General features: G+C 33.2%; 2 protein-coding genes across 4 annotated transcripts; one reads left to right on the forward strand and one right to left on the reverse strand.

Annotated features, from left to right (window-relative positions):
- Window positions 1-13,271: 13,271 nt before the first annotated feature.
- LOC134531669 (uncharacterized) lies at window positions 13,272-15,403 on the reverse strand. Its single transcript, XM_063367456.1, has 3 exons — window positions 14,504-15,403; window positions 14,257-14,406; window positions 13,272-13,527 (listed from the first exon to the last, which is right to left on the reverse strand). Exons 1-3 carry the CDS (start codon window positions 15,344-15,346, stop codon window positions 13,348-13,350), a joined length of 1,173 nt encoding a protein of 390 aa, XP_063223526.1. The 5' UTR covers window positions 15,347-15,403; the 3' UTR covers window positions 13,272-13,347.
- A 4,083-nt stretch (window positions 15,404-19,486) lies between these two features.
- LOC134531668 (uncharacterized) lies at window positions 19,487-25,592 on the forward strand. Of its 3 annotated transcripts, none has more exons than XM_063367453.1 (3): window positions 19,487-19,909; window positions 21,643-21,807; window positions 22,995-24,470. In XM_063367453.1, exons 1-3 carry the CDS (start codon window positions 19,730-19,732, stop codon window positions 24,453-24,455), a joined length of 1,806 nt encoding a protein of 601 aa, XP_063223523.1. In that variant the 5' UTR covers window positions 19,487-19,729; the 3' UTR covers window positions 24,456-24,470. The 3 variants fall into 3 exon arrangements, with proteins under 3 accessions (XP_063223523.1, XP_063223524.1, XP_063223525.1); XM_063367455.1 differs by lacking the exons at window positions 19,487-19,909; window positions 21,643-21,807 and adding exons at window positions 24,535-24,684; window positions 25,413-25,592 and having other exon boundaries at window positions 23,538-24,437; XM_063367454.1 differs by lacking the exon at window positions 19,487-19,909 and having other exon boundaries at window positions 21,539-21,807.
- The last annotated feature ends 177 nt before the right edge of the window (window positions 25,593-25,769 follow it).

Below are 25,769 nucleotides of genomic sequence, written 5' to 3' on the forward strand. Positions count from 1 at the left end.
TCACATGCCAGCATTAAACAGAAAATAATTCTTCCTTTCTATGGAGTGTCCAAGGAGTTTAATGTTTCAGCTCATTTTCTAATTTCCTTACATACCTGCAACAAACAGAAACAATTACAAGTACTGAGAATGTAGAGAATAAGTCATATAAATGGCAATCTGGAGACAAAGTCCATAACAGAAACTGTAGAGCAATAAAGTAATACATAGTATTTAACAGAAACTATATAGCAGAAAAATAATATTCATGGCAACATGATACACACCAGATGGTCAACACATTTCATTTGGTAAGTATATGTATAATTTGATAAGCTCAATAGTTTTGGTAAGCCTATCTTATTTAAATGTATACTGTTCTTCATGTATTCACAGCTTTCAATATTTCTTTTTTGTTTTTAATATTTGTCAAACATTCAGTTACATAAAAAATTGGAAATATCGTATACCTACATCACAAAGAGTGTTTGGTGATTTAATGCAATGGCAAAATCAGCACCTACACACATTAATTAAAAAAAAAAAACTACTACTGCTTATAAATACAAGTGGCAACAATAGTTAACAGCACTTAGCTCTTAATGTTTCTCAGGTAGATGTATAGAATATAAACGTGTGGTGATTGTAGTAGTGTGCTGAAACATGACTGTCCTACGCACAGAAAGTGTTTTGTTTTATTTAAATAACATTTTTATTATTATTATTATTTATTGACATTTGATGTGTTGTTCTATGATTATATATTTGGACGTATCTGCAACTACCATTTTCTATGGCGTATCTGAATGACGCCGAAGCTCAATTAACAAGACCCCTCTAGGGAACATTGGACTTAAAACGGCAAATTGAACTTTTTGTTTATAATTTGTAAAACAGAATTTCCATTGTTGGAAAATCCTATTTTAAATTTAAGGCATTTTGATGTATTAATTTGTTTTGTTAATTGTCTGTGAGTGATTTTGAACGTGTAATTAAGTCAACAATCTTAGGGTTTCAGCCAATCAGCTGCGGTGTTACTTAAGATAAGCGTCACTACAGAATTAACGGTAACGAGTCTTGAACTAACGGCGATGATGGCTACATAGCCTGGGTTTAAATCCCCTCAAAAATCAACGAAGATAAATAGCTGGGTAGATCATCCTACAACCAGGATGCTTATTACGTCGTATAAACTTAAAGTATATGTTATTTAATTAGGGCACGTCATAACTGACGTGTATTCAGGTGTGATTTACCGTGAGTAAACAGCCGACTCATGACGCTATGTTAATGTAACTGTTTTCTACCTACATACATCGTAATATTGCCGACGGACTTTTAAATATTACGTTTCATTGTTGAGCGCATTAAGGGACCTTTTAAGATAAACATTTTTATAAAGACAATCACTCATCCTGTTTCTAAACTTGACTTTGTTCAAACACCCACTGTTTCTTGATATAATTTGTGCTTTTATGGCACAGTAGGTACATCATATCATTTATAGTGTAGGTACTATACTATACTGCTGCTAAACTTCTTCGGTGTGTTCTTACTGCTGGTGCCAGTACCATTAATAGTACTCGTTTATTTATATATAGACCCTTTTGTTGTGTGTGTGTTGTCGGGACGATATACACTGGCTGTCACTATTTTTCAAAATATATATATATGTGTCAATGGTACTGTTATGCTCTTGTACTCTGACCATTAGAAACATGCAAAAAAAATGTTATTTATCATAAAACCCACACTCTTGGACACAGGCAGCTAGGTAACATGTATCAACACATAGGGATAGAATTCAGGTTTTTATTGATAATAAAAATTGCTATTCATCAGGGACAACTAACCTTGGTGTAGAGATAAAAATCAATATTGATATAATTAGATAAAAATCACAGAAAAACAATCCTAACGATACTGAACATGACTCGTGGATATGCGCTTATATAAATTAAACATCAGGAAAATACGTATTAATATAGCAAGCGTAATATAAATAACCTTTCACTTGGTTATTATTCGACTGATTTCTCGGGATATGCGACAGTCTTTCCAAGCTTAACAACGTAATTTTTATTCGTGCCACTAAGTAATACAATTTACATCCCATATTCCATTATCAGTTACAGCAAGTCCGAATTTAACATTTATGGACACAAAACATTAGTGATTTACTAAGATATTTAAGAGAAAAATAATTTTTTTTTTTCCCAACTTTTCATTGCTTCACTGTGAAATTTTGTTTTCAAAACTATGAGTGTAGTGAGCTTGTATGGTGCACCCATCTACTTGCAGCATTTGTGCTTGTTTAAAAATTTGAAATAGGGATAAAATGTGGTAGGTAAATGGATGTTCCTTTTGTGCTTAATCTGCTAGCACTATGTGAAGCAGGATGGCAAATATATTCAATAAAAAAAATTAAATAATTAAATCAGTGCCATTGGATGTGTAGTTTAAAGGGGTGGTTCTTAACTAAACGATTTTACAATTTTTTTTTGTAGCTAGCCTAACTCAACTGACCATTTTAATTTCTCAATCGTTGTAATATAACTAACATAACCAACTGTCCTTACCCACTATTTAAATATTTTAAATGTAGCTTACTAAATATAACCTAACCAACCATTTTCACAGTATCATAATTCTTGACATATTTTTTAAAAATTATTTAAGAAATCATTATGTTATTGTAGTATACTGTTTTAACAAGTAGAAATGTTAGGTTAGCTACATTAAAATTACTGTGAAATGGAGTGAATGATTGGTTAGGTTAGAATGTTGGGTTTACTTTTTGAAGGGTTCAATGCCGAAACATTTTGTTCAACATTTATAAAAAAAAAATTTTTTTTGTGTGATTTATTATATGGGGTCTATAATTTTAGCAGTTTAAATTATTACATTCTTGCTTTATTTAGGAATAGTCTCTTAGGCTCTAGCTTAAAGGAAGAAATTTTTAAAGTTAAGTTTTGGTGGGTACACTGTAGTGATATCTTACATTTAAGGTTGAAACAACTTTCATTTTTTTAATGCAGTTAATTTGTTATGGGCTTCATGCCATATGAACTGGGTTACTGTAATACAATTTCATTGTACATTAAATATTTTGGACCTATTTACCGACTAAAGTTATATTCTGTTTGTAAATACAGTGTGCCGTCACCCGACCTCAAAGGCCCGGGGGGTACCTGACGGGCGCTACGGGCGTCGCGATGCTGTTGTTGTCCAGAGGGGCGCCAGGCTAGCGGGCTGCTAGGCCGTTGATGTTGGGTCGTGGGTACTCTGCCCCCGCGTGCTCCGCCAGGTACACGGCTTGAATCTAACCTGAATGGTTCTCCCTTGGCTGTGCAGGCCGCTCGGCCGTGTGGAGGACGGGAGACTACGAAAAATGATTGTATACGAGTTGGTGAGAATTACCTTTAATTTAGTCCCGCTACAAAACCTCTTGCCAACACTTGGCGACGTCTAGCGGTTACACAATTAACAAAAAACACAACACTACGCGACACTAAAATTGTTACCGCGGCAGTCTCGCGGGACGCGGGTCGATGCTCGCTGGAGACGGCCAGCGCCGTAAGTTAACGGGTGCAGGGGGGGGCTCTATGAGCGGGCTCCTAAATTCGGAGAAACACTTACGTGAGTGCAGCCGGCAGGCATATGCACGGCGTCCTTAATTAAAAATACTTTCGCTGGAGTCGGCCAGTACCGTAAGTTCCGTGATACGATACATAGCGTGGTATCACAATGACGACGGTCGGGATAGGCCCAGTTCCGCAAAATACGCGCAGAGTCGACGTGGGCAGCGATGAATTAATAAAAGGATTTAAATTTGAAGGTGTAGTACAGAATAAAAATAATCAATGAAACAAACTTGAATGCTGCCCACGGACACACGTCTGTTCCCGGCGCGGAGTGGTTGGAGACTGCCGAACATGGCTGCCTCGCAAGGAAGAGAAACTTTCTCTTCTTTGTGAGTCGGCACCTAAAACTTATAATACTTAATTTAATTTGTTATATGATGAGTAAAAAACATGCTCCAGGTGCTTGATTAAAACTTTGCACCTGGTAAATATTTGCCTAAGGCTTAATAATTGTTTTAATTGATTTATTAATTTAAAAAGTGGCACCAAGTTGGCGACTGTAAATTTAAATACAAATTGTTTCAATGTGCACTGTTTGGGTTTGAATTCCCTTAGTTTGGCTAGACCACTATCATAGGCCAATTAATCAAGGCCAGTAGCCGCTGTGGCTAGTAACGAGGATTGTTTTCTGTTCTGTGCGAGCCGCGCACGCACGGAGTCTCTACGACGCACTTGCTCATTGCTTGTGATTACTTAATTTCATTCTAAAGCCTCGTTTGGGAATTGTTTTCCGTAGTCGAGCCCCCGGGGTTTCGTGTCCTGATGTTTAATTCAGTTAATTGAGGTCACGCCCGGGGCGCTCGCTTGACTCAATCCGGCTGGGCGAGGGGCGCGCTCCGAAAACGGGATACGGTACTGGCGGTGCGGAGCACGGGCTTAACGGCCATGGTCGGTACGACGTCAAGTGAAAGATTTATATCTCATTTTTAATGACATGAAAACTGTTTTTGGTATTATTTGTCTGTGATACAGAGAAATAGAATATGATGTAGGATTCCAAATTTGACATTTTGCAAATACTTATATGTAGTCTATGTCAGTGAGTCAATAATGCACCACTTCATAATCTGGGCATAACTTCTTGTAACTGTTACTTATGAGTAAAACAATTACTATTTTTAGCATTCTCTAAAAAATTTCCTCTATAATGGCTTAATGGCTTTAATCAAAAGATTTTAAATAATTGTTTACTTACAAATAAACATTATTCCTAGGCTTAAACATTTTGTTTAAAAATATGTACCTACGTCTTTCGATAAATACATCCATATATTATTACATTTTGTCAAATAAGTTAATTGACACTACAATTAAGTTATCAATAATGAATATTATTTACAAATGCTACAAACACTAATGTTAGTTATTATCATAATTTGAAACTTAGGCTTATAGAACCAAATATTAATTAAATATGTACATAGGTCCACTAAGTTTTCTGTTAGTGCAACAGGTACTTTGCAATGTTGCAAAAGTTGAAAGAAAAAATAATAAGGAACCACAAAGACAATTACATAAAATTCACTATCACATTAAAATTAGCTTAAATAATATTACAAAGCAGCAAGTGTCAGAGGCCTGAACGGTAGAGCTAAATTTTGTGATTGGTATGGGCGATACATTGTAGTGTATAAGAAATTGCATTTTTTTATAACTTTTTAATAATCAATGCATGGATGTGTTCTTATAGTTGTGAATAAAAAGTTAATTAGTGTCCATAACCATTTGTCATTATTTGTTAAATAAGTAAAAGAAAGCTATGTTTACTGGCTCCACATTTTGCACTACATTTGTTGTATATAGGAGGCTGATATAAAGCCAGCCCTATATCATTTGAAAGATAATAATGCAGTAAATGTAAACAATATTGATAACATTTTAATAAATAATATCACATATATACGTACTAAGTTCTTGACTGTTCATTTTTGTAACTTCTAACTCTTCTTTGTGCTCTTTTTCTCTTAGCAGCACATGATAGAATCTGACAGAACTGTCACTGAAACAACTTAACTGGTGTAGACATTGTGCAAGAAATGAAAATAGAAATGTGCAGCAAGCTGGTTGTTTATGTTTTGTTAACAATCAGCACCCTTTCTTCACCTCAGTGGCAGCTAGAATGAGTCAGCACTTAACTCTTGCACTAATAAGGGCAAAACTAAAAGAATTGTTTTAATGTAAAATACATTATTTTGTAATGCACATGTTCTTCAATATTGACTGTTCTTGTAATAAGTCATTATAACCCAATACATATAGAAACATAATACATTCTTTTTCTTTCTGTAGTCATCATGCTGGCAGAAGTCATAAACGAAAAGGAACATAGAAACCTAATTAACTACAACTCAACTAACAAGTAGTAGTAGTAACATTTTTTGACTATACCAACATGAGAAATAGGCTATTTATCTCCAAAATGTACCCTTAATGTACTGGCTCATAAAATCAGCATTCACGCATGTTGTAAAAATTTCAAATCTAGCTCTGGAACACTAGGGCATACTCCATGGTACTTTTTAACACTCTTTTGGCCCATGCTGAAAATGAAATTTAACTGTCTCGAAACATTTGTTGCATGAGAAATGTGTGTTCTAGTAAAGATGGCTCAATACAAAATTGATCCAACCAAATGTTAATTGGTTTGGTTTTATAATTGCCTCTTCTCTCATAGGCTTGTGTACATTATTGTTGATGGTATCTGGCGTATAATGAAGCATTCCAAGATTTGTTCTGTGTATCTTCTTTGGTTATCATGTATTGTTTTATATTTATTGTTTTTTTTTTCGTTAACATATCTTGTTCCAAAACATTCCTGTGTATCACTGATATATTTAATCCTGAATCACTTACTAAGCTTTTCCATCATTTCTTTAATATTCAGCTTCATCTTTAGTGAACAAAACAATCATTAACAAACAATGTAAAAATCAATGACAACATTTCTTTTCTTATAAATGCAGGATTATTGTTTCAATCTTGTAAGTCCAAGTTCAAATATTTTGTTTTATTGGTTTGTTTTTTTTAATTCCAAACCCTTGGATTGCCTCATTTAACTTACAAACCTTGCCTTTGCAATCCTTTTGTGGTTTCATGAATATCTGCTCCTCCAAATCACCATAAAGAAAAGCTTTTATCAATTTATATCCCGTTCTAACACCTCTATCAAAAAGTCCTAATTGTTGAATGGCTCACTAGAGGAGCCACTGTCTCTAAGTAATCACACCATACTCTTGACTGAGCCCTGTTGCCACTAACCTAGCATTATACTTTGTGTAGGCCAGGGCACCACATATGATGCACAGAGCTTCAGGAAATACCACACGTTTAACAACCGCTCCAGATATCAGAGTGGTATCTGTTTACAAAAATAATTTGAGAATATACTGTGAGAAAGGATGAGTAATTCTGTTTCCAAATTTTGTTTTTGGACTCCATCTTCAGACAAGTGAAAATGGCTTAAATAAATAGTTTCAGAATCATTTTAGCCATGAAATATTTGGTACAGATTCTTGAATGAAAGCTCTCAAGAAACTTGAACACCTTTAGCTTCATTTCTCCACCATATAATGTTATGGTTACCACTCAAATCTCAGTGTTGCCTTATGCACAACGATAAGACTGTGCAGCAGTCCAGAACTTTGTGCTTAAGAGGCGACACCACATTAGTAGAGCCAAGATTTTACGGTTTTATTTTTTGGGAAATTTCGTCCTAAAGATTTTGAGATTTCGTCTTTATCGTCATAAAAATTCAAATTTCTTTTGTATTGTCTTTATGATTTATTTCGAAGATTTAAGGACAGTGATATTAAATGTAATTATAATCCCTTATTTTAATATTTACAATTTTTGCTTAAAGTTAATTAAAACATTGTTCAAAGTAAATAAATACTAACGGTGTAGATTGTGTATAAAAGCAAGTATAAAAACACGATAAACATAACTTAGGACATAATTTTGACATTGTTCTTCTCATATTTGGTAAAGGCACATTTATATATAGGTGGCAGTATTTTATATTGGTTATCATTATTCACAAATCATGAGAAAGCGACCATAGTTAAAAGTTCTGCATTCTCAGGCAAAAGAGATCTTCTCCGGTCACTGACAATTACAGAATATTTAGAAAATGACCTTTCAGTGTCAACATTTGATGTTGGTATCCACATTAATTTTAGTGCAGCTGCAGCAAATTCAGGAAAGTCACATTTTAGTTGACACATGAGGTTCACTATGTCTACATTGTCTGTGTGTGGTTTTTGTAGTTCAATGTTTACAAGCTTTTGAAGGGACATATAACCTGCTGCCACTGCAGTTCTTGGCACATTTTGTAGGAACGGTAGAGAATCAACCACTTTGGAGAAGTTTTTGCCTTCTATACTCACATTCCCAATATTTTTGGGGTTGAGCAGGGCATCAGTATCACGAAAAAGTGCATGAGAAGGATCACTTGAGACCAAATCATGTAGCTTTAGTAAGCTAAGCTGTGATGTCTGTTTGAACAGTTCTTTCAAGGCTGCAGACTGAACACTTTTCATTTTGCTCAGTAACTTTTCAACACACTCTGGAAAAATTCCTTTTGTTAGAACTTCCAATGAAATTTGAAGCTTCTGAAGCTTTGAATAGAGGAGGTGGGCAGTTGGGTAGGAGGATCCCTCCAAGAAGTTTATTGTGTCAACAAAGCAGGCACAATTTTCAGTGACAAACACACACTGAGCTTCCAGGGCTTGTATCTCAGTTTCTTGCAGTCCCTTTATGAATTTCACACCAGCATTATTTTCTTCACTCAGTTGTTCGAAGAAGCTAACAATGTTATGCAGGTGGTCAGCCAGGTAGAAAACAGCATGAAACCACGTGTTCCATCGTGTCACAATGGGCAGTGGAAACATCTTCGCATTATCTTCTCCATTCTTGTCCCTCAAAAAGTTGAGGTAAGCATGCCGTCTCTTTCGTGTGTTCAAAAAAGCATTTTTTACCTTGATCACAAACAGGTTTAAATCCTCCAAACTGTTCTGCCAGATCTGCCCTACCAGATTGATTTTATGTGCCCAGCACTGCACGTGGTACACATGTTCACCAAATATACCTTTCAATGTGCTTGCAGATCTGGTCATATATCTAGCACCGTCAGTTACATATGCAACTATGTTTTCTTCTTTGATTTCATACTTGGTGCATATGTCAATCACAGCTTTCGAGCAGCTGACAGCATTTGCAGCTTCAAGTACACATGATGCTCCAAGTAAAATGCTATGTTCTGCCCCTGGTTGCAATATCTGGAAAAGAATATTGAACACACAGTTATTTGCTTTATCTGTGGTTTCATCTGCCATAATTACGACTTTCTGGTCTGCCACTTTTTCTCTGATCTCTGCCTCTTTCTTTTCCCTTAAAAGAGGAATATATTTTTTTCTTACCCAGTCTGCACTAGGTATATCACCAGCACCACCGACATGTTTTGCTAGCCATTCCCTAAGTTTGCAGCTGTCCAGTTTCTCAACAGGAATTCCAGCAGCAATAAATGCTTCAACTGTTTCCAGTACAAATTCATCTTTTTGTTGCTTGGCTCGTTTTAGCACTGGCTCTGCCTCATAAATTGAAAGCTGCCGTTTTGAAGTTTGTTGCCTTTGCTTCCCATTTTTGTGTCTCTCGGACTGAGTGTGTTTGTTTAGTGTATCTTTCCTTTCAAACTCTAAACGACAGTCGCAAAATTTACACATCAGTATTTTACCGTCACTCACATAAAACCCTTCTTTTGAAAATTCTGCTGCACGTGCAGCCACTGTTGGTTTATTTTTAGGCATTTTTTTTGTTTGTTACACGATGTTGCTACATCTTCCTAAAACAGGAACACAGAGAAAAAAATCCACGAAAACTTAACGAACGTAAAATGTTGTAAAATGTAATGAAAATATAACTCTAAATCTAAATTTCAGCACGGCAAAAGTATAGTCACGGACGTTGTAAACCACTTTTTTTTTTTTTTACAAAAATAATGTTTAATGCAATCGTGCCAATACACGAAACATTAATATTTTTTTTCTCTTTACACTGGCGATGCGCTGCACGTCATAAAGATTTTAAAGCTTCGGGTGCTGCAGTACATTTACTTAGTCAAAAAACGACAAATTTTTTCCCAGCTTTTAACTTACGTTATGAAACGCACGCGGAAAATTATTACGCTCAATACAATTGTATTTGCGCTTTGCGTGTTGGCTAACGGTGTCTGTTCACAATCTTCGCATAATGGCGGCACTGTTTTTCTAACGTGCGTATATAACCAAATATTTTCAATGTTTGATATAACCTAAAACTAGGAAGATTATTATCCGTGAAAAAACTATGAAATATTAAAATCTTCTGTTATATTTGTATATTGGAGAAGTGTGTTTGAAACGCCTACAAAGATAATTGATCCAAGAAACGTCGTAAACAAAAATTTGGCATCTAACGATGTTATTGTAATGCATTTCGTGTTTATATGGTACGTATTCTATTTTTCGCGTTTCGGTGGTGTTAACTCTCAATATCGTTTTATTTCGCGTTATTTCGCTTGTGCGAAAAAATTGTGGCCCTACACATTAGTGGTACCAGCGATCATTACTTTTATGATGGCCACATTCAAAGCTATTTCATTCAGCCTATATAATCCACTAATATTTGTTGCTGTGGCCTCAAACTCTCCTTGTACACTAAAGTCATACTTGTACACTATAACTCAGAAAACATGATAACACCTCTTTCTACCATTCTGTAGACAGAATGTTTGACGAACTCTGTTGCACATATACCACTATGCTTATTTTTATAGCACCATTACTTTCATTCTGCTTTGCTACAAATTATCCTTAACCTACACCTAAGAGAATGTCATTGTTTGCAATCGTAACTTTTTTTGAGCAATGTTCATATAATATTCTAACCAGTCTTTCCTTCTAGTTATCTGGGTACTTGTGCCAGAATAGACATTCCAGTTTTTGTACTCATGTTTGTCTTTAGTACTGCAAATAATGAGGTTTCAGAAAGATTAGAACCAACATTCTTTGCTACATTGTTTACTAATTTTTTTTACAATGTCTGATTTGATAATTGTATTGGAGCTCTCTAGTACCATAACCATGGTGTCATATTTTTCTGTAAAGATGCTGAGCATGATGATGCAAACAAATTAATCATCTTCAGGAGCACTGATATCTGCAAGTGTTTATACTGATGACATTACTTGATTAACATGGTCTTCCATGTTTCTATGAATACACAACTTCATACTGAACAAGGTTTATGCTTTTTTCTTCATATGTCTTGGTGTATTCCATTCCTCTTGTGCTGTTTTATCAGAAAGTATTACAATTAAGAATATTTTGGCTTCCAAACATTATTATTGTTCATGCCTTAAAGTTTTTCTGTAGTAGGTAGAGTACTTGTGCCTAGCAAAGTTGTAGGTGACATTAAAAAAAATCCTTCATCTCTAAAACACACTAATTCAAATAAACATGTGCTCTAGGTCCATAAACTACTTAAAATACTTAATACTTGGCAGCACTGTGTTAATATGAATACATAAAGCTAAGATAGAGCTTCATAAATGCAACATTACACTGGGATTCACATGCTCATGATTAATGTGAATTATGTAGCGGTTTTACACTTTGGATAGTTTACGCATTGTGAAAGACTTTACTTGCTGCTTAGAATTCCTGTTTACTTGTCTGAGGTAGAAATGAAGTCGTGTTGTACAGTAGAATTTTATAATAAACTTTAGCAATTCCTCTTCGTGATAAACACAGCCCAAACTTTGTGTACTTATTTTGGCTGTGACCTCTCTGATAATATGTAATAAATGGTCGGCACTAAGTTTGTCAGGTTTTAATGTGCTTTGCACAGTTGTTTCTATTTCACAAAGGAAATTGTGCAGTTGCTGTGATGGAACAATTAAATTACCTTGGTTACGAAGATCAATTACTAAACCATATTTTGAAAAATACTGATCGTCAGATTTTCCAATTAGAGAATCATTGCAAGCAGAGCACTGATATCTGCTTTTAATCTTACGTACAACATAGCCAGCAATGTAGAAAACAATATCATCTATATGTGATGCTACGTAGTCATGGTCAATTAGGCATGAGTTGTGTACTCCGAAAGTGACATGTGACTCACTGGATTGTAGCCATTTGTCCAGCTCTTCATCAATTACATTTGGTTTATTTATCTCAACTTTAGCAATGTCTTCCAGTGTCGTCAATACTTGTAACTGAGTCTCAGTGTCAGTTGGACAATTTCCATGTTTGGATGGTTTTGCCAAATTGTATACTGATAACAGTCTTGTTGAAAATAGAAATTTTCTGGGGCTGGGATGGATATTAACACCATTGCACTGCCGTATCAAACCAAAGAAGTGCTGCAAAAAGTGACAAAAACAGGTTATCAGCATTAATATTTTGTGATGTGTTACTTAAGACACACAAGTTTTATGTGTAGGTTGCAGAACTATAAGAATTATCTATTAGGTATTAAAATGGAAACTGGACAAAACAATACAATTCAGATTTTCAACGACATGGCTGCCTTCATAAGAGTGGAGAATAAAACATGTAGGTAGATATGTGTAAAGGTTTTAAGTTGGATTTGTTATATTTAATTTACTTATTTATTATGCTGTAAGTGATGGACTCAATTTAATTATTTGTTATTTAAATTGAAATCTCATTGCAAAGTACCACACTTAATTGAAACATATAATTCTATACCCATGTAATATGTTTTAAAATTGTGAACTTTTATAATGAAGTTCCAAAGCTGTATTTCTTATGTTTCAATGGAATTTCACTGAAGTCAAAACACATGTTTTAGAGAAGTAATATAAGAAATTGTAACTATCACGTTATAAAATTACTAGCTGATTGTTTTTAAATATATTAAATTGTGCTGGAAAAATCAGTGAAATAATATGTGTATTTGTATTACTAAGCCTGCACTAGGATTAATTTGTCCCTTGGCATGTAGTGTCTCTTGCTCCTGCCCTCTCTGTCGTCGCCAGGTGCTCAGAGGCAGGGAATGCCACAATTGATATGTCCATAAATTTGTCCCTATTTTTCATTTTCAACACTGATTACTTTCCTGCATTTCATAACATTTTTTCTGCTTTCCCAAATATAATTATTAAAAATTTTATAAGGCAAAAAAATTAAATTCCATTTGCAATATTGAACTTTTCCTATAGACATCAAATAAGGATTAGTTAATTAGCTATTATTTGCTTTAAAAAAATCAGCTATGAATGTTTTTTTTAAATAATACATACCTCCAATATGTTTTGGTTTACCTTTGATGTGAGAAGGTAACGAAAGCCAATAGAATTAAGTGTATGTGACAACTCAATGATTGATGTTATCGTTACTCTTATTCCACAGGCTGTTGATGGTGAAAGAAACAATTCTGGCTGATATTTGGTGGATAATTCCCACATGTCAATATACTCCAAGAAACCACGAAGTGTCTACATAAGAAACAAAGAATCATTATTCATTAAGTATTTTTCATGTTTCAATACAGGAAAATCTTTATTTTTGTTAAGTGCAGTTTATGAATAGAAGCAAATATTTCTTTTAATGTTAAATTATTACTGTATTTTTTATATCAGTTATTATAAAAAATAACTAAACGAATAATTCTGAGTAGCCTATTTGTTATGTACAGACATAATATTGAAATATTTCAAAATTTAGAGTTTTACCTTTTCATCATCTGATCCAACAGTCAGGCCTTTCCATGGTTTGTTGTTGTCTAGTATGGAATAAACTTGTGCAACTTTTTCTATGTAATTTACAGTGCCAGAAATATTTTCTAGACCAGGCTTGTTACTGTAAAACTTCAAAGCTGCAGCTGTTTCCATGCTGAAAAGCTAAAAGCATAAAAATTTCATTATAATTTTTACAGCAATAAGAAATTATTTTTTTAAGGTGAGTTTCGTGTAAGTTTCTAACCAGTTTTAATCATGTAATTACCCTCAAATGTATTGTGTTTGTGTGATAATGTAAATTAAATTATTAAGCTAGGTTGTTTGTAAAAAAAAATGTTAAATATAAAACTATACTGGTGACATACAATTTATTAATTTTTTTAGTTCTTAAATATAATGTTTTCATCAGTGATTATTGGATTATTTCAGTTCATGCAATGCCCAATACAAATAACTTAATAATTTAACATCTAGTGTAGCCTAGTAAGTTGAATTTTAATTTTGAGTGGTATCAAAATAATTTAGTAAAACTTTTGTTGTCTCCCCATGTTAAAAATAATTAATGGTAAAAAATAAACTGTCTATAAAATTATTTTTGTGTACTTATTTAATAAAACAAGTATATATATTTAATTTACAAAATAATTTTTATGTGTTTTGTGCACAGGATGTGAATAAATTGGCCGAGCCCATATTTCCCATTTCATTCCCAAAAATGCTCTTGGAAGTAAAAGAAAATTGTGTTCATAAATTCATTAGTGCCACTGGTAGTTAGTCGGTAAAGAAAACAATGACAAGTACCATCATCGCTTAAATTTTGATGTGTAGAACTTTTATTATGAATAACTGCATTATGGAAATTACATAATTTGTACAGCAATTTGTAGTTACCTGCTTCATGAGAGTAACACTCATTTTCTGGAAATTATTTGGCTGCACATGTTTATATGTTAAATTTGGGGCCATTCTTAGGCCTGCCGCTTTACTGTCATACTTCAGTAGAAGTTCCAAGTGGTTCATGCATGCTTCTTCCATCCCGATCTTAAATAAAACAAATTCCGTAACAGATTTTAACAATCAAATAATCATATTGAAATGTCAGCAATTTTTTTTTTTTTTTTTACATATGAAAACTAACCTTAAATACACGTGATTTAAGCCATCTGTTTCTTATGCACTTAAACAAGTGTGGACCATCAGAAATGAAATATAACTTTCTGTCGCCTGTTTCACTACATGGGTGGGTAACTGAATTACAAACTTTCTTCTCATCTTTTATGCCAATACCAAACTTTTTCCACATTGAACGGTTTGTTGTTGCTCCATCACACACTACGCAGTCTACAAACAGACCAGCTGCATCTAGTTTCACAATAGCATCCAGAACCAAATTTGTAAGGACATTGCCAGGGGCTGCATTTTTGGTGAGATACACACCAACAACCTGGCCCCAGTTACCAATAAATGGCCGAAAGAATAGGACCAAACCATGGTCAGCATACTGAGAGATTTGTGTGTATGTTGTATTAGAACCTATGTCCACTAACCCTGTGATTGTACCAGACACTGAATTTAAATCCAAATGTTGTGTTAAACTTATTTCGTCAAACAGCAGTACACCATGACGTTCAATTGTGTCTTTTCTTATAGGCAAGGATTTCAGTTTACATTGAATGCACTGCAGAATATCATCTGAAATGCCACATTCTGCCTTTATACCTCGGATGTATGTGTTCATAGTGCGTACTGTGGGAACATGAAGAATTTTTTGTTCTTGAATATGCTTGTACAAAGAAGGGCTCTTACATCGCATAAGAATACATTCCAGTATCCATTTCTTACTAAAAGAATTTTTCTGCAACGTACATGAATGAAAGCACTGTTTTACAGCTTCTTGCTGTTTTTCTGGCAAATTGTTTATGGCCTCTTGTAAAGCAGTAGTAGAAAGCTGTTTGTTTTTTCCTTGTAAGTGTTTTATCATTGTAATGGCAGATCTTTCTTTTAGTACCGAACGCTTCACATTTCTAGTTAGAAAGCATCTTCGTGAAACTTTAGATTTACTTATTAATCGTGTTTTGAAGCATTTGCAGTGTAGGCAAACTTCATTTGAAACAAAGCAACATTTTGGACTAAACAAAATTCCATTGCATATTGTTGCATTACTTAATATTTTTAATGACACTTGAGGTGAGTTCATGCTGGTTATTTCTTTGATATGTACCCCTTTGCAAAACTCTATTATTTCCAACTTTCTGAGAAGTAACAAAATGCTGTCTGTAGTATGGACATAGTTAAAATTTAACCTCCTCATATTTATTTTACGATTGCAAATGTACAAACTTGGCTGAGCACTGTCACGTTCCCAAACAACTTTAATTAACAAATCTGCATTGTTCTGCTCAGATTTTCGGTAGTAGAAATATGTCAGTGAAGCATTGTTTTCTGTTTTTCTGCCCCAACCATTATCAAGAGACCTTGATATTAGCCACTGCCACACATTTTCGTTTTTTGTGGTGCTTGGGGAGCTGGCACTTTGTGGCTCTAAGCGAGCTATCTTGACAGAATTTTTGTTATCAATGTTCTGAAAACAAGAATGTTCAAACATGATTATTATTTTGCTATATATTTCTAACAATAACTATTCAGTAAAAGTACACTGTTTACCTAGTTTCATACATTTATTTTATGCTTCTGATATAACTTAAATTATTGCCAAAAACTAATGTGTTTCAATTAGTAACAAATCTGAGGTGGTAATTGAGTAGTTAATAACACAAGAATTTTTCTTTTTAATCTCACAAACAGTTTTTAATATGATCCCTTCTTTTATGAACTACTGGATCTGTTACAGATTCCAATGAAGATTGTTTTGACTTTATTTACATTTGTGTATTCTTTAAAGATGTGTGTATGTGTAAACCGTTATGTGATAAAATAGGATTTTCTAAGCCCAGTGTAAATGAATTTTCAGATTGAAATTAAAATTCCCTTAAAGCTCTACTTAACAGTGATTAAATTAACTCACATAGGTTTTGTTTTATAGAAAAGCAAATACTTTGAAAATTATTATTATTCCTATTGTAATGCACTCAAAATATTTAAAAGAATTTCATCTGTAATGTGTTAGATTTCATTTTTTTTTTTTTTTTTTTTTTAATTTTTTCTTCTGAATTGTGCTGGTGCCCAAGTTTTAATAAACATTGCAAATTATACTGGAATAAGGTAATTTTAAACAGACAATTATAGTCAAGTCTTTAAGTGAATATAGATTAACTGAATTTCATGTTACGATTCTCAATTATATACCTTTAATAAAACTTAAATGTATTTCTTTCAATTTTATGTTTTACTTAAAAGTTATGAAATAACATAAAATATCATGTGATGCCTGCCCTGCAAATAGAGCACTTTGCTGCCATAATTGTTTTACAGCAGATCCAATGTTCCTGAACAGCCAAAAAATTGTGGAGAAAAAAAAAAGGTAAGTTAATTTCCCCTGCCATGAAGAAAAAAAATATTTTGTTGGACTTAATGCAAAAAAACAATCATAATGCACACACAAAATTCACAGCTATGCTATGCTGTAGCATAAAATCAAGTAATTATCTTAAAAACCACTTGAGTACTGTGTGGTAAAAATTTTTCATTAAAAGTAAAAATGCCACCAGCAACTGTAAATGGTTTAAAGTGAGATTTTGGTTACTTTGAAATTTTAAATTTAAATGGTCGTAACTGCAGCAAGTATTGTGTTTGATTCAAAAATGAACTTACACTCATCTCTAGTTTTCTTCTGTATGGCTTGCGCTGTGTCAAGTATGATGGCAAGTTTGGAAAAATAGTTGGCACTGCAGATTTTGTTAAAGTTACTTTACCTCTTGGTATCTTGATGGTTTCACCTTGAACTTCATGAACATAATTTCTTAAAATCATTTGTTCCTGAAATGTGTATACATAGTTGCTAATTACTTGATAGATGCTGTGTTCAACATGTATGCCACATGCCACTTCATGTCCTATAACACTTTGTGCTCTTTAAAAACTGAGCACCTTTGAATTTGAGCACATTATTGTTCGAGCTAAGTGGTTTTTAATGGATTTTCTCGTTTTTGACACAATCCACAATAATAAGCCCACATTTGTTGTATTCAAAAATAAGTAAAAATATAAATGTTGAGTAACATTACAGTCAACCCTAACAAAAATTAAATAGTTATCTCATTTTGTATTGTAAGTTTGGAACTATTCAAATCACTTTATTCATTCATATATATACATATATATATGTATATATATGTATATATATATATGTTTTTTAAAATCAATTGTGCTTTTTGTTCATCAATATTTTTTGCATGAATTTATTTAAACCAAAATAATATTTAAAATCAAAATGCAATTAAGGTAATAAAGGGATTTTGAATGAGCTTCAAATAGTCATTGACTTCATTTGAATTTAAATATTAAATAATGTACCTACAGCACACATTGATATATTTTTCAGTTGGTTGGAGCAAACTCAGGGCTGTTGGAAAGTAAATTATTATTTTTATACACGTGTGGTTGGGCTTTCACCTGTTGGCAAGAAGCTCCCCTCTAGCTCACTCTACCAATTTCTGAAGCCTCCTCCTGAAGTCCGTCCCTCCTCTCCCATTCAGTACCCTTCCCTCAAGCCCATTCCACTCTCGCCCTGTCCTCACCAGAAACACCTGCTTTCCTGGTTCAGTTTGTCTCCACTCCCTCTGGATCTTCCACTGGTGATCCCTCCTCCCTCTGTACACCCCTCGGGTCAGCCTATCTCCCGGATTTCCCCAGCCCCTCTACCCTTCAATTACTTTATATAACCTAACTCGTTAAATATATTTTTCCTACTTTATATTAAACTGAGGATCTTGTGTACTAAGTCACGTGCGTTTAGATTTTCCTAGTTGTGAAAGGAAATTGTACAAGTCTATAAATATATCATCTTGAAATTGTACAAGTCTATAAATATATCATCTTGGGACATCTGGCTTCCACAATGTTTTTTTACGTTCCTTAATATACAGTGTGTGTTCTGTGTGTTGTGTCTACTGGAAGATTGAGCAACAATTTAGACTGAATTGTTATTAATGCCAACAAAGTTTCAAAGTGCTGTTAACTTTCTCTAGTAAGCACAATTGCATTTAAATTTAAATTAACACACATGTAGTTCTGGTGAAAACATTTTCAATTATAATATTTAGATCTAATTGGTTATCTTAGTGGCATGTAGTATTATGGCAAACTAGGAGGCTATTTGAAAAAATTACCCTACTTACATGAATTTTGATTAAATATATATAATTTTATTTAAATTTGCCAAGAGCAAATTTGAATTAATGGGTGAATAAATGTTGATATTTAAAGTACCTATTACAATTATCAACAGCCCAAAACGTACTGACAATATGATTGCCAATTTTTTTTTTTAATTTTGGGGTTATTGGCATACAAAAAATGTAACCTCAAGTTTTTTTAATGATGATACAGAAACGAACACGAACCTTAACATAAACAAACAAAGATCATAATGTATGTTGTAATACCATTTTTATATCTGGTTTGATATCAACGAACTCATCCTACTACAGAGCCTAACGTGACTATCAAGCTGGAAGTCGGGATGGAATTGGTTAGGATATACAATTTATTTTCACGAACCTCGAAATGAATTTCACAAACATAATCATTTTTCCTCAAGTCTCTATCACTCCTTGGGATCTTTCTGTTCCATAATTCTCTTATTTTTTCGTCTGCAGGAGCCTTAAATACTTTAATGCTTGCGTCGTACTTGCTACTACATCCAGTTTTGCAACCGGGCACAAAACAACACTTAGGCATATTAAAAAACTAAATTAAATACTACTTATAGATGAAAGTTATGCTATCCTAATTTTAAATTCAAACCGAACTGATAAGTTTTACACATATTGTTATTTCACTTTGAAAATTGAAAACGGCCCATTTAAATGCATTGAAACAGATGAAAATGACCCCCTCATGGAACACTACTGCTACCTGGCGGAGAAACCAAATAGTGTGCCAAACTTATAACATTGATCTTCCCAACCTGTAGTAGAATTAACCTTAGCAGGAGTAAGGTTAATTCTACTACAGGTTGGGAAGATCAATGTTATAAGTTTGGCACACTATTTGGTTTCTCCGCCAGGTAGCAGTAGTGTTCCATGAGGGGGTCATTTTCATCTGTTTCAATGCATTTAAATGGGCCGTTTTCAATTTTCAAAGTGAAATAACAATATGTGTAAAACTTATCAGTTCGGTTTGAATTTAAAATTAGGATAGCATAACTTTCATCTATAAGTAGTATTTAATTTAGTTTTTTAATATGCCTAAGTGTTGTTTTGTGCCCGGTTGCAAAACTGGATGTAGTAGCAAGTACGACGCAAGCATTAAAGTATTTAAGGCTCCTGCAGACGAAAAAATAAGAGAATTATGGAACAGAAAGATCCCAAGGAGTGATAGAGACTTGAGGAAAAATGATTATGTTTGTGAAATTCATTTCGAGGTTCGTGAAAATAAATTGTATATCCTAACCAATTCCATCCCGACTTCCAGCTTGATAGTCACGTTAGGCTCTGTAGTAGGATGAGTTCGTTGATATCAAACCAGATATAAAAATGGTATTACAACATACATTATGATCTTTGTTTGTTTATGTTAAGGTTCGTGTTCGTTTCTGTATCATCATTAAAAAAACTTGAGGTTACATTTTTTGTATGCCAATAACCCCAAAATTAAAAAAAAAAATTGGCAATCATATTGTCAGTACGTTTTGGGCTGTTGATAATTGTAATAGGTACTTTAAATATCAACATTTATTCACCCATTAATTCAAATTTGCTCTTGGCAAATTTAAATAAAATTATATATATTTAATCAAAATTCATGTAAGTAGGGTAATTTTTTCAAATAGCCTCCTAGTTTGCCATAATACTACATGCCACTAAGATAACCAATTAGATCTAAATATTATAATTGAAAATGTTTTCACCAGAACTACATGTGTGTTAATTTAAATTTAAATGCAATTGTGCTTACTAGAGAAAGTTAACAGCACTTTGAAACTTTGTTGGCATTAATAACAATTCAGTCTAAATTGTTGCTCAATCTTCCAGTAGACACAACACACAGAACACGCACTGTATATTAAGGAACGTAAAAAAACATTGTGGAAGCCAGATGTCCCAAGATGATATATTTATAGACTTGTACAATTTCAAGATGATATATTTATAGACTTGTACAATTTCCTTTCACAACTAGGAAAATCTAAACGCACGTGACTTAGTACACAAGATCCTCAGTTTAATATAAAGTAGGAAAAATATATTTAACGAGTTAGGTTATATAAAGTAATTGAAGGGTAGAGGGGCTGGGGAAATCCGGGAGATAGGCTGACCCGAGGGGTGTACAGAGGGAGGAGGGATCACCAGTGGAAGATCCAGAGGGAGTGGAGACAAACTGAACCAGGAAAGCAGGTGTTTCTGGTGAGGACAGGGCGAGAGTGGAATGGGCTTGAGGGAAGGGTACTGAATGGGAGAGGAGGGACGGACTTCAGGAGGAGGCTTCAGAAATTGGTAGAGTGAGCTAGAGGGGAGCTTCTTGCCAACAGGTGAAAGCCCAACCACACGTGTATAAAAATAATAATTTACTTTCCAACAGCCCTGAGTTTGCTCCAACCAACTGAAAAATATATCAATGTGTGCTGTAGGTACATTATTTAATATTTAAATTCAAATGAAGTCAATGACTATTTGAAGCTCATTCAAAATCCCTTTATTACCTTAATTGCATTTTGATTTTAAATATTATTTTGGTTTAAATAAATTCATGCAAAAAATATTGATGAACAAAAAGCACAATTGATTTTAAAAAACATATATATATATACATATATATATGTATATATATGAATGAATAAAGTGATTTGAATAGTTCCAAACTTACAATACAAAATGAGATAACTATTTAATTTTTGTTAGGGTTGACTGTAATGTTACTCAACATTTATATTTTTACTTATTTTTGAATACAACAAATGTGGGCTTATTATTGTGGATTGTGTCAAAAACGAGAAAATCCATTAAAAACCACTTAGCTCGAACAATAATGTGCTCAAATTCAAAGGTGCTCAGTTTTTAAAGAGCACAAAGTGTTATAGGACATGAAGTGGCATGTGGCATACATGTTGAACACAGCATCTATCAAGTAATTAGCAACTATGTATACACATTTCAGGAACAAATGATTTTAAGAAATTATGTTCATGAAGTTCAAGGTGAAACCATCAAGATACCAAGAGGTAAAGTAACTTTAACAAAATCTGCAGTGCCAACTATTTTTCCAAACTTGCCATCATACTTGACACAGCGCAAGCCATACAGAAGAAAACTAGAGATGAGTGTAAATTCATTTTTGAATCAAACACAATACTTGCTGCAGTTACGACCATTTAAATTTAAAATTTCAAAGTAACCAAAATCTCACTTTAAACCATTTACAGTTGCTGGTGGCATTTTTACTTTTAATGAAAAATTTTTACCACACAGTACTCAAGTGGTTTTTAAGATAATTACTTGATTTTATGCTACAGCATAGCATAGCTGTGAATTTTGTGTGTGCATTATGATTGTTTTTTTGCATTAAGTCCAACAAAATATTTTTTTTCTTCATGGCAGGGGAAATTAACTTACCTTTTTTTTTTCTCCACAATTTTTTGGCTGTTCAGGAACATTGGATCTGCTGTAAAACAATTATGGCAGCAAAGTGCTCTATTTGCAGGGCAGGCATCACATGATATTTTATGTTATTTCATAACTTTTAAGTAAAACATAAAATTGAAAGAAATACATTTAAGTTTTATTAAAGGTATATAATTGAGAATCGTAACATGAAATTCAGTTAATCTATATTCACTTAAAGACTTGACTATAATTGTCTGTTTAAAATTACCTTATTCCAGTATAATTTGCAATGTTTATTAAAACTTGGGCACCAGCACAATTCAGAAGAAAAAATTAAAAAAAAAAAAAAAAAAATGAAATCTAACACATTACAGATGAAATTCTTTTAAATATTTTGAGTGCATTACAATAGGAATAATAATAATTTTCAAAGTATTTGCTTTTCTATAAAACAAAACCTATGTGAGTTAATTTAATCACTGTTAAGTAGAGCTTTAAGGGAATTTTAATTTCAATCTGAAAATTCATTTACACTGGGCTTAGAAAATCCTATTTTATCACATAACGGTTTACACATACACACATCTTTAAAGAATACACAAATGTAAATAAAGTCAAAACAATCTTCATTGGAATCTGTAACAGATCCAGTAGTTCATAAAAGAAGGGATCATATTAAAAACTGTTTGTGAGATTAAAAAGAAAAATTCTTGTGTTATTAACTACTCAATTACCACCTCAGATTTGTTACTAATTGAAACACATTAGTTTTTGGCAATAATTTAAGTTATATCAGAAGCATAAAATAAATGTATGAAACTAGGTAAACAGTGTACTTTTACTGAATAGTTATTGTTAGAAATATATAGCAAAATAATAATCATGTTTGAACATTCTTGTTTTCAGAACATTGATAACAAAAATTCTGTCAAGATAGCTCGCTTAGAGCCACAAAGTGCCAGCTCCCCAAGCACCACAAAAAACGAAAATGTGTGGCAGTGGCTAATATCAAGGTCTCTTGATAATGGTTGGGGCAGAAAAACAGAAAACAATGCTTCACTGACATATTTCTACTACCGAAAATCTGAGCAGAACAATGCAGATTTGTTAATTAAAGTTGTTTGGGAACGTGACAGTGCTCAGCCAAGTTTGTACATTTGCAATCGTAAAATAAATATGAGGAGGTTAAATTTTAACTATGTCCATACTACAGACAGCATTTTGTTACTTCTCAGAAAGTTGGAAATAATAGAGTTTTGCAAAGGGGTACATATCAAAGAAATAACCAGCATGAACTCACCTCAAGTGTCATTAAAAATATTAAGTAATGCAACAATATGCAATGGAATTTTGTTTAGTCCAAAATGTTGCTTTGTTTCAAATGAAGTTTGCCTACACTGCAAATGCTTCAAAACACGATTAATAAGTAAATCTAAAGTTTCACGAAGATGCTTTCTAACTAGAAATGTGAAGCGTTCGGTACTAAAAGAAAGATCTGCCATTACAATGATAAAACACTTACAAGGAAAAAACAAACAGCTTTCTACTACTGCTTTACAAGAGGCCATAAACAATTTGCCAGAAAAACAGCAAGAAGCTGTAAAACAGTGCTTTCATTCATGTACGTTGCAGAAAAATTCTTTTAGTAAGAAATGGATACTGGAATGTATTCTTATGCGATGTAAGAGCCCTTCTTTGTACAAGCATATTCAAGAACAAAAAATTCTTCATGTTCCCACAGTACGCACTATGAACACATACATCCGAGGTATAAAGGCAGAATGTGGCATTTCAGATGATATTCTGCAGTGCATTCAATGTAAACTGAAATCCTTGCCTATAAGAAAAGACACAATTGAACGTCATGGTGTACTGCTGTTTGACGAAATAAGTTTAACACAACATTTGGATTTAAATTCAGTGTCTGGTACAATCACAGGGTTAGTGGACATAGGTTCTAATACAACATACACACAAATCTCTCAGTATGCTGACCATGGTTTGGTCCTATTCTTTCGGCCATTTATTGGTAACTGGGGCCAGGTTGTTGGTGTGTATCTCACCAAAAATGCAGCCCCTGGCAATGTCCTTACAAATTTGGTTCTGGATGCTATTGTGAAACTAGATGCAGCTGGTCTGTTTGTAGACTGCGTAGTGTGTGATGGAGCAACAACAAACCGTTCAATGTGGAAAAAGTTTGGTATTGGCATAAAAGATGAGAAGAAAGTTTGTAATTCAGTTACCCACCCATGTAGTGAAACAGGCGACAGAAAGTTATATTTCATTTCTGATGGTCCACACTTGTTTAAGTGCATAAGAAACAGATGGCTTAAATCACGTGTATTTAAGGTTAGTTTTCATATGTAAAAAAAAAAAAAAAAATTGCTGACATTTCAATATGATTATTTGATTGTTAAAATCTGTTACGGAATTTGTTTTATTTAAGATCGGGATGGAAGAAGCATGCATGAACCACTTGGAACTTCTACTGAAGTATGACAGTAAAGCGGCAGGCCTAAGAATGGCCCCAAATTTAACATATAAACATGTGCAGCCAAATAATTTCCAGAAAATGAGTGTTACTCTCATGAAGCAGGTAACTACAAATTGCTGTACAAATTATGTAATTTCCATAATGCAGTTATTCATAATAAAAGTTCTACACATCAAAATTTAAGCGATGATGGTACTTGTCATTGTTTTCTTTACCGACTAACTACCAGTGGCACTAATGAATTTATGAACACAATTTTCTTTTACTTCCAAGAGCATTTTTGGGAATGAAATGGGAAATATGGGCTCGGCCAATTTATTCACATCCTGTGCACAAAACACATAAAAATTATTTTGTAAATTAAATATATATACTTGTTTTATTAAATAAGTACACAAAAATAATTTTATAGACAGTTTATTTTTTACCATTAATTATTTTTAACATGGGGAGACAACAAAAGTTTTACTAAATTATTTTGATACCACTCAAAATTAAAATTCAACTTACTAGGCTACACTAGATGTTAAATTATTAAGTTATTTGTATTGGGCATTGCATGAACTGAAATAATCCAATAATCACTGATGAAAACATTATATTTAAGAACTAAAAAAATTAATAAATTGTATGTCACCAGTATAGTTTTATATTTAACATTTTTTTTACAAACAACCTAGCTTAATAATTTAATTTACATTATCACACAAACACAATACATTTGAGGGTAATTACATGATTAAAACTGGTTAGAAACTTACACGAAACTCACCTTAAAAAAATAATTTCTTATTGCTGTAAAAATTATAATGAAATTTTTATGCTTTTAGCTTTTCAGCATGGAAACAGCTGCAGCTTTGAAGTTTTACAGTAACAAGCCTGGTCTAGAAAATATTTCTGGCACTGTAAATTACATAGAAAAAGTTGCACAAGTTTATTCCATACTAGACAACAACAAACCATGGAAAGGCCTGACTGTTGGATCAGATGATGAAAAGGTAAAACTCTAAATTTTGAAATATTTCAATATTATGTCTGTACATAACAAATAGGCTACTCAGAATTATTCGTTTAGTTATTTTTTATAATAACTGATATAAAAAAATACAGTAATAATTTAACATTAAAAGAAATATTTGCTTCTATTCATAAACTGCACTTAACAAAAATAAAGATTTTCCTGTATT

This window comes from Bacillus rossius, chromosome 5 (genome assembly GCF_032445375.1).
Source record: "Bacillus rossius redtenbacheri isolate Brsri chromosome 5, Brsri_v3, whole genome shotgun sequence".
NCBI lineage: Eukaryota > Metazoa > Arthropoda > Insecta > Phasmatodea > Bacillidae > Bacillus > Bacillus rossius.

Bases quoted from the DNA above. Each gene is read 5' to 3' on its own strand.
- LOC134531668 (XM_063367453.1), top strand. From the start codon at position 19,730: ATGCCTAAGTGTTGTTTTGTGCCCGGTTGCAAAACTGGATGTAGTAGC. The intron at 19,910-21,642 runs GTTCGTGAAAAT...TACACATTTCAG, and splicing joins TTTGTGAAATTCATTTCGAG to GAACAAATGATTTTAAGAAA. The intron at 21,808-22,994 runs GTAAATTCATTT...TCTTGTTTTCAG, and splicing joins GAAGAAAACTAGAGATGAGT to AACATTGATAACAAAAATTC.
- LOC134531669 (XM_063367456.1), bottom strand. From the start codon at position 15,346: ATGATAAAACACTTACAAGGAAAAAACAAACAGCTTTCTACTACTGCT. The intron at 14,407-14,503 runs GTTAGTTTTCAT...GTTTTATTTAAG, and splicing joins TTAAATCACGTGTATTTAAG to ATCGGGATGGAAGAAGCATG. The intron at 13,528-14,256 runs GTAACTACAAAT...TTATGCTTTTAG, and splicing joins GTGTTACTCTCATGAAGCAG to CTTTTCAGCATGGAAACAGC.